At 44.8% G+C, this 9,786-nt stretch overlaps 1 protein-coding gene across 1 annotated transcript in view; it reads left to right on the top strand.

Annotated features, from left to right (window-relative positions):
- Positions 1 to 9,786, top strand: part of DNAH5 (dynein axonemal heavy chain 5) — a 555,556-nt gene that overhangs the window by 245,478 nt on the left and 300,292 nt on the right. Inside the window, exons 41-43 of the mRNA XM_019521239.1 lie at positions 4,824 to 4,977; positions 7,202 to 7,348; positions 8,791 to 9,032. Coding sequence (XP_019376784.1) covers positions 4,824 to 4,977; positions 7,202 to 7,348; positions 8,791 to 9,032 — 543 coding nt within the window. The remainder of the gene's footprint in view (positions 1 to 4,823; positions 4,978 to 7,201; positions 7,349 to 8,790; positions 9,033 to 9,786) is intronic.

Raw genomic sequence — 9,786 nt, 5'->3', positions numbered from 1 at the left:
GACCTAGACAGATCATCTAGTCCGACCCCCTGCCATGGGCAGGAAGGAGCACTGGGGGTGGCAGGGGTCATAAGACCCCAGCCAGGTGCCTATCCAGTCTCCTCTTGAAGATTTCCAGGGAAGGTGAGAGCACCACCTCTCTGGGAAGCCTATTCCAGGCTCTGGCCACCCTTGCAGTGAAGTAGTTCTTCCTAATATCTAACCTAAACCTATCCTCCCTCAGCTTGTGGCCATTGTTCCTGGTGACTCCAAGGGGGGCCCTGGTGAACAGACTTTCCCCGAGTCCCTGCTGGTGGCCCCTGATAAGGTTGTAGGCAGCCACAAGATCCCCCCTCAGTCTCCTCTTGCAGAGACTGAAGAGATTCAGGTCCCCCCAGCCTTTTCTCATAGGGCTGGCTATGGAGGCCCTCAACTATATGAGTGGCCCTCCTCTGGACCCTCTTCAGGTTCTCCATGTCCTTCTTTAAGTGCGGCGCCCAGAACTGGACACAGTGCTCCAGCTGCAGCCTGACCAGCGCTGCATAGAGAGGGAGCACGACCTCTCTAGACCTGTTAGTCAGAATAAAAATAAAATCCCAGAGCAAACAGAAACAGCTCTTGATATGTTGCCAGAACACTTCATCCTACATTACTAGCTAAAATTCAGGTAAGTTGCTCACAAATATCATCCAGAGGCTGATTTGAGCTTCCTCAGGAGGCAAGCACATCTTTGCGTGTGAGTGAGTTCCAAGATGTCTCTCCTCTCTAAGATGGATGGACTCCTAAATAACCTTTCTGACCTCATCCTTTGGCCCTAACCATAAATCAGTATCCTCATACCACAGCAGATGCTGGTTGGTCAGCCAGAGTTTGTAACCAGGGGGAGAGGCAGGGTGGGCTGTAGCCATACATCAGAGAGATGGGCAGGTAGACAGGTTGATTCCTCCACATCTGGTTATTACTTTTTTTACTTGAATCCAAGACCAGGTGTATTTGTCCATTCAACATGGGGGTGGAGGGTAGGGGAAAGCACCTTGTCTTGGATATGAGTAAAAAGCTGGGAGGGGGTTTGGGAGGGAGGGGGTTCTGACTTTGCTTCAAGCCTAGGTCAGGGACAGAGTCAGAGATGCAGCAGCCACTGTCCCAACCTTACTGTCAGGCAGGGCTGGCTCCACTTCCTCTTGCATATGGAGCACGTGGAAACTCTGGCCTTGGTCTGGTCATGCAACAGTGGCAGTGGGGGCAGCAGCGAAGGTTGTCGCCGCTGGCTGTTGAATGGCCAGGCTGGGGCTGAGAGCTGAAAGTGTAGTGGAGCAGGCCCCAGGAGTGTTAGGCATTGCAGGGCAGAAGAGGAGAGTTGTGGTGGTGAGTTGGGGCAAGGGGTCTTTTGATCCCTACGTGACTACTCCCCCCGCCACCTGCCTACTCTACTACATGCCTCCCTGCCAGTGCTTTTTCTGCTGTAGCAGTGTGGGGAGGGGGCAACTTAAAGACAATCCCTCTAATAAATAGATTATGTACATGGAAAAGTATAACCAATTTATACATTTTCCATACGTAGAATCTAATTCTTCTAAATTCAATCTAAGTTATTCTTAAATTGAAAGTGATTTTGGATTTGGGTAAATATGGTACTTTAAGTTCCTTGGTAGTGTTGCTGCAAATTTAGTCGCACCAATAATGCTGAAAGTGTTGGGTTGGGTCCCCATGTGCAGGGGCATTTACTTGTAGGCTGCATCCACACAAGTGTGAACATTTGTTTCCTTTGGGACGACTAGCTGTGGGACACCTTTTGCTGCTGCTAGTTGTCCCTGGGGAGCACCTGTGCCATATGCCCTCTGGTGCATGGCAGGTTACCTGGGTGTGGTAGGTGAGTCTGGGCCAGCACCAGGCTGGCCCCAGCATCCTTACCTGGGGTTCTGGGGGCCTCTTGGGGCTGCAGCAGTGGCAATCCTGCTGCCCAGAGCCTGGCCAGCAGCCAGAGTGTGGCTTTAACTGGCCAGGTTCTGGTTTTGAGCAGTGTATGCTGCCCTCGTGTGTACTGCTCCACCTTTTTTTTGAGTCTATGGTCCCAATAAGAAACAAACTGGTTCTGCATTAACAGATTGATCATTCATAAACTCAAGCATTTCCCAGCACTAGTTCATGTACACATTGTGCTGATATATGAATTCACTGACCCCCTACAACGAAGATGACAGCAATAAAATCCTGCTCCCATTTCTCAAGCTGCACACCCTGCCTGTGCAGCTTCCATCCTGTCTTCATGGAGACCCTGGGATTGCAGGGCTATGACCAGTGAAGGTCCAGGAAAGAACCCTGGTTTTGCAGCCCCATGCTGTCATGGCTCTGCAACCCTCGGAACTCTATGGAGACTGGCCAGGAGCCATGTGGCCAGGGGCTGCTGGAAAATGGAGCCCAGCCATGGGCTAGATCCACCATTTTACTGACCCCTGATCTAGCTTCTGTAAGTAACTCTTAACCTGCTCTCTTACTACTTTAGGATGTCCATCTCCTTTTCTATCTTTGTTGTCCATTGCACTTATCATCTGGGAGCTGCCCCTATTTGTGAAGACTAAAGTAAAAAAAGTCAGTAAATGCTTCAGCCTACTCTACATCATCCTTATTTAGATTGCTTTCTGTATTCCATAAGGGATCTATGCTTTCATCTGGTCGTCTTAATCCTCACATACTTGTAGAATCTTTTTATTGCCCTTTATGACCTTTGCGAGTTGCATCTCAAATTGTGGCTTGGCGTTACTGATTTTCTCCCTTTAATGTCTCTGCAATACTCTTATACTCTTCCCTAGTACTATGACCAAATTTCCACTTTTTGTAGGATACCCTTTTGAGCTTCAACTCGTTGAAGAGATTGCTATCTAGCCAGGCTGACCTCCTGTTGCACTTTTCATTCTTCTGTTGCGTTGGGATACCTTGCTCCTGGGTCATTTAAAAGGGCCTCCTTAAAATTCAGCCAGCTCTTCTGGACTCCTTCCCCACCCACCAGACTTGCCTTCTGTGGGGATCCACATACCAGTTCCTGATCCTTGTTAAAGTCTGCTTTTATGAAGTCCAGTGTCCTTATTTTGCTGCTCTTTTACCTTCCTCCCCTTAGAATTTTGTACTCTCTGGCCATGTCCAGACAAGTGTGGACATTTGACTTCCTAGGGACAAGTGGAAGAGGTGCACCTTAAGCTGCTGCTACTTGTTCCCAGGGAACGCCCATGCCACATATGCTCTGGGATGTGGCAAGTCGCCCTGGGCAGGGTAGGGGAGGCTGGGGCCAGCACTGGGCTGCCCCCAGCAGCCTTAGCTGAGGTCCTGGGGGCCTCCTGGGACTGCAGCAGTGGTAATTCTGCTTCATGGAGCCTGGCCAGCAGCTGGAATATGGTCTGGACAGCCAGGCTCCACTTTTGAGTGGCATACACTGCCTATGCATGTGCTGCTCTGCCTTTTCTGTGGGTTTTTTGACCCTTGGATATCTAGGGGTAAAAAAAAAAACAGTGGTGTAAAAAAAAAAAAAAATGCGGAGCAGTGCATGCACGGGCAACTCTCCCTTTGCAGAATGGAGAACATCCAGATATGCTGTATGTGGTGCTGCAGACGTGTTTGTGGCACCACATGGCAGTGCTTCTCTGGACACAGTCTATCATTTCATGGTCACTGTTACCCAAGTTACTTTCTACCTTCATGTTCCCAACCAATTCCTTGTTTGTGAGCAGCAAGTCAAAGAGCTTCCCCCTTACTAGGCCTGTCTACTGTCTGTACCAAAAAGTTAGCCACAACACACTCTAGAAACTTGCTGGACTGCTTGTACACTGCTGAGTTTCCTTCCCAGCAGATGTTTCAATAATTAATGTCCCCCATGAGAACCAAGTCCTGTGATTTGAAAGCTGCTGAGTTGTTTAAAGAAGGCCTCTTCCACATCCTTCTCCTGGTTTGGTGGCCTGTAGTAGATGCATACAGTAACATTCCCCCTGCTGCTCTCCCTTCTGATTTTTACCCAGAGGCTTTCAACAAGCCCACCTTGTACTTTGTAGTGCATATCAGAACATATGTATGTATAGGGCAACACCTCTTCTTTTCTTCCCTTACCTATCCCACCTGAACAAGCTATACCCACCCATGACCATACTCCTATAATTTGCCACCATGTCTCAGTAATCCCAATTGCATCATAATCTTGTGCTTCTACTAGGACCCCCAATTCTTCCTGTTCAGTCCCTATATTTCTTGTAGTAGGATATATACACATTTTGGGTATCTAATTGATTGCCCTGTCTTTTCCCTTGGAACATGGCTAAGGCTTCTGTTACTGTGTCCGCTTACTAAGTTTTTATCCACACCCCCAGGTTTGTTATTTACCTCTGGGATTTTGTCTCTATCTCGAGGTAAACCTAGTTTAAAAGTAGTCTTCATAAGATTATCAAGTCTGTACATGAAGACACAGTCTTTGCTCACTTTGCCAGTTTTGTTTATTTGTTAGGCACATGTAGGTATTTTGTTATTTTAGTAGTTTTTCACCTATATATCTTCTCAACTGAAATGAAGAATGAATGACCTATATAAGAAATAAGAATACTTTATGAACCCTTAGAGTAGGTTTAAAGTTGGGGATTTTAGAGAGGATTTTTTTCTACCAAGAGGGGATGGTGTGAAAAGAGCCATTTTTATGTCTTAAGGCAATTCTTTGAAAGTATACCCTAAGTTTAGATGAGACCTTTTCACATACTAAAACTATAGTATCTTGGCCATATTTAATTTGTTAGGAGGACATGAGTTGATTGATTAGCAAATTGATGTATGAGAGAAGCCATGATCTAGATTTATGATGGTGTCCTCAGGTTGCAGAAGCTGGCCTAATTTGTCACCCTCCTTGGAAACTGAAAGTTATTCAGCTGTTTGAAACGCAGAGAGTAAGGCATGGAATGATGACCCTGGGGCCCAGTGGGGCAGGTAAAACAACTTGCATCCACACACTAATGAAATCAATGACAGGTATGTAACCATATATACATGAAAAGTAGCAGAATACTTAAGCTAGGAATTTGAAAATGTTGACTTTAACCAGGGAGATGAAGTGACCTAAGTAATGTAAGGGCACAAAGAGACCTTATGGTAGTTTGTAGATGATTTTTTTCCTGCTGCAGGTCTATGGAATAATGATGACTCATGACTAGAAGATTCAGAAGAAGCATCCCATTGGTACAGTGGAACTGTTGAAGTAACCATATATAGTATATGCAGTAGCTTTTGGTCTGTGATCTGCAAAGCAGCAGATCACTGGTCATATTGTAATAATGTAGAGTTTTGGATAATACTGTTACTGGGGGAAAAATTAATAATCGTAGGGTTGGAAGGACCTCAAGGGTCACCTGATCCATGCCTTGTTAACCATGTCTAGTTCTCTCAACATTGCATCATACAACTTGCCTTTCAACCCCTTTATCAATTTTGTTGCTTCTTCTCTAACCTCTCCATATATTTCTTAAAAGAGGCCAGAACTATACACAGTAATAGACAAGGTATAACAAGTGCCAAGCAGAGTGGAACTATCACTTCCCACCTGTTATACCTCACACTCGGGTTGATGCAGCCCAAATTGCATTTGCCTTTTTTTTTGGAGCTGCATTACATGGCTGACTTGCATTGAGTCTGTAATTCATCAGAACTCCAAGATCCTACCCTCTGCACTGCTGCTTCTGTGGTTCCTCCAGCTGTGCTTGCCTCTGTCCCAGTGGCGGGAGCCATGGGAGAAGCCTCCATGGCTGCTCTGCCCAGTCCCAGCCTCCTAGCACTCTTTTTTAAGACCCACACTCACTGGATGCAGCAGCAGCGATTGGGGCCTCTGAGGGCTTGTGGCAGAGCCCCTTGCATAGTGTGGGACAATGGGGATTGCCATCTCTGCTTGGCACCCATGCAGCAGCTGTCGCATTGCGTGGGTGCAGTGCAGCTTGGCGGGGTGCCACACATTGTTTGGGAGCTGGGGTGGCTCTAGCAGTCAGCCAGAGCTCAGCACTGGTGAGCCCCAGTGGCCCCAGCTCCCAGACAGCACACGGTGCCCTACTGAGCTGTGCTTCATCTGCGTCATGCTGGATGAATTGAAATGGAACAGAGATCCAAAACACTGAAACGAATCACTGTCCTCTGAAATGACAAAAATAAAACAACCATTTTGCACAGCCCTAATGTATAGAGCTTTTGTTTGTACTTTTGCTTATTCTTCCATAGTAGAGCAGTGTGTTCACAATCCTTTCTCAAAAAATTACTTTGGAGTACAGGTAAGTAACTGAGGTCTGGAGTTTCTGGGGCTGAGGGCTGTGCAGCAGCCCTGACCATGCATGCCGGCCCAATCTGGCAAGCCAATGCTCAGGCTGTGCTGTGAGTCTAAGATCTCATGCTGGCTCTGGAACCAAGTGCTGGGTCTGACTCGGCATGTGTCCCCAGACCCAAGACAGAGGCCTGGACTCAGTATGCCAGGTCTGACCCACCACATGGTTCTGGAGCCAGTGTGTGTGGGGTTGGACCCAGGGCAGTGTGCTGTGTTGTACCTGGCACTCCAGTTGTGGACCAACCCTATGCACCAGCCTGGCTTGGTATGCAGGCTTCTCATGGATCAAGAAAGGGATGGGGAGAGAGTGGTATCAATTGCCATGGTTCCTGGTCAGCCTTAATACCAGGGAGCCACAGGGGATGGAGAAACTCCCCTCGTTCTGGTGCTGTTCAGCTCCCAGCTCCCCCCAGGAGCTTCCCCATGCGGACTTTATACAGCTGCACAGTAAGTCTTTATAGCATTAATAGCATGTGTTAGCCCTGCCCAATGTGTCGTTTCCAAGGTGTGTAAAAACACGTCTCTAAAAAGCAATTTGTCAATAGAAAATAATGCAGTGTTTGCATGCTGTTCTAACTCTGATGTCCAAAAATGTATATCCAAAGCCAAAAGGCTTTAAAACTATGCATTTTAAGAACCTCTCTAGGAGACTAAGCCTTGAAAAGGCTATCCTTTTACACCCCTAAGAAGATAAAGAAACAAAGTGTTCTGCTGTTTAATTTTGAAAGCTCTGATCATCACATTTTTGGAGTAGCCAAGACATTTTATACATTGAAGTTAATCTTTTAAGTTAGACAGTAATGAATCGCTGGCTATGTATTAGTTTGGTAATTAAGAGTAATTCATGGTGGTGATGAAATGTCAAAGTTAACTCTTGTTTAACACTTATAGATTGTGGACAGCCACATCGTGAAATGAGAATGAATCCTAAAGCTATCACAGCATCTCAGATGTTCGGCCGCCTTGATGTAGCAACTAATGACTGGACAGATGGAATTTTCTCTACTTTATGGAGAAAAACTTTGAGAGCTAAGAAAGGTGAAGGGGAAAAAAGCTAACTATCTTAAGCAGTGTTCTGATACTTGTATAAAATTATATAGCTGAAATTTAGTAGGCTTTTGTTTATAGATTAACTGGTGTATAGTTGTCTTGCCACTATAAAGTGTTCCTCTGTGACCTGGGTATGTTTCTGTGATTTTCCTAGGCTGGTGGTTTAGTCTTTAAGCCAAGTCATGCTGTCATTCCAAACCCAGATCTCAGAACTCATAGGGTAGCCTCCCTGGAGGCTTTCATTATTATGTTGTCCTTCTACAGAACTGCTATTCTTTTGCCTTCTATCCTGCCTTTGCCACAGAGAGGGAACTACAGACCATTTCTGTCCTCATGGTACTTCCCCTCCCTGTACTGATCTCTTCTTTTAACTACTTTTTGAGTCCACAGTTTCCTCAAAGTATAAAAGTATCTGGCTAACAGCCTCCATTAATTCTTCTTATCTGAGTCCAATTACTGAAGAGGCCCATCTGGTTTCTCAGCTGATGTTATGTTGAAGGCTCAGCTCCCTGTTCAGGGCTAGCCAGCCTGTGATATGATATGATATGATATGATATGATATGATATAGAGACTTGAGTTTGCTAATAGCTGCTCTGTGAGGCACTTGGATGTGCTGGTGGCCAACAAGAGCTCATAGAAAATTAAGTTCAAATAAAGCAGGAGGAACATCTGGAATTGGGAGTTCAGTTAGGCCTCTGAACATTAGTATTGAGGCTACATGTGGCTGGGCTGCAATTTTTTGTTTTGCAGCTCTGTAATAAAACTAGGGATACTACATTAATAACTGAGAGCTTGTTTCATTTGGAGTTAATTTAATGGGATTGTGGTGGCTCTAGGGGGTTCCCACTGCAGGAGAATGCCCCTCTTTCAATGAATCGGCTGATTGGTAGGATAAGGGTATTGTTTTTCTGCAGTGAAAACTTGTTCTATGAGGGTGCCCTGCACAAGAGAATGCCTCCACTTCTTCCAGTCAGCTGATTGGTGGGGTTGGGTGGGGTAGATTTGCAGGGTAGGGTACCTACAGAGCAACCTGGCAACTTGCTCTTAGATGGGTCATTAGAGAGCTAGTGCTCTGCCTTCTTCCCTCATTCTTGGAGGGAGAGCAAAGGACTGTGGGATATTGGGTGTCCTCCACAACTGAGAGAAGTATACAACTGTTCATGTAAGATCAGGAAGAGGGAGATATTCCTGGTAAGTATCAGACCGGTTTTCTTCCACAAGAAATCTCTTGAATTGCTGTACGCTTTTTTTTTGTGCTGGCAGAAAGGTCCCAGTTCTATATCATGTATCATTAAATTATTTCTCCCCAAAATATAGTGACTACATCAGTTCCAACAATGCATTTTGTTTTCAGAATTGGCGCACAATACCCTGCGAAATGAAATGAAAGTAGGCTTTGATTAATAAATTCTTGTTCTTTGGTTTATAGGTGAGCACATCTGGATAGTTCTTGATGGTCCTGTTGATGCAATTTGGATTGAAAATCTGAATTCTGTACTGGATGATAACAAAACCCTCACGCTGGCTAATGGAGACCGTATTCCAATGGCACCCAACTGTAAAATAGTCTTTGAACCTCATAATATTGACAATGCTTCTCCAGCCACAGTGTCAAGGAATGGCATGGTTTTTATGAGTTCATCCATTCTAAACTGGAGCCCTATTCTAGAGGTACAGTGAACAAGTACTTACTAAGTTATTTATTACAAGGATAGAAATCTATCGTATAGGTTTAGTTTTATGCAGAAGAATGATAACTTTCAACTGACTAGTCTTCACGATTATCCATTTGGGAATAGTTAATCAGTTCATTGGTTCAGCTGGAATACACTATCCTGTCCCATTGTTATTGTGTTTGGACAAATTGAAATTGCAGTTATAACTGTATCCCATGTGGTATTATGCAATATTGAAAAATCTAAGTTGTAAACAGTTTGTGCAGAACAAAAAAAATTCTTTAAAAAAACTTGCCAAAGTTTAAAAATAGAAATAAAAAATAGGACTCTTAAACATTTTTGTCAATCAAATGGCCTGATTTATCAGATATATAAAAGATCCAAGAAGCTCCTAACTCTAGGAGGAAACAGTGTCACGTAGCATCAGAAGATTTTGGTTATGGCATCACTTATGCTAAAATCCAGGAACTTGCATATAATTAATTAGATGAATTCTGAGGATAGTCTATAACTCAACTTTCAAATAAAGGTAAAGAGAGTTCTATTATTCCCCATTAGAGGATTATTAGAGCAATCAGGAGATGGGGCCAGTCAGCCTTCCTAATCAGAAAAGTTCAAGCAAAGTTAAGCAAATACCGTGCTTTTTGCAGCATCACAGAACTGTCATGCATTCGGTTAAAAATAAGGTCCTCAGGCTTACGTGTCCATGCAGAGCATAGGCAGTCAAGGTTCTTTGGGTGAATCTGATA

The sequence above is a fragment of the Gavialis gangeticus genome, unplaced genomic scaffold, assembly GCF_001723915.1.
Source record: "Gavialis gangeticus isolate Ggan-Ray unplaced genomic scaffold, GavGan_comp1, whole genome shotgun sequence".
Lineage (NCBI taxonomy): Eukaryota > Metazoa > Chordata > Crocodylia > Gavialidae > Gavialis > Gavialis gangeticus.
Note: the sequence above shows the minus strand (reverse complement) of the source record. Positions and strands in the feature narration are given on the sequence as shown.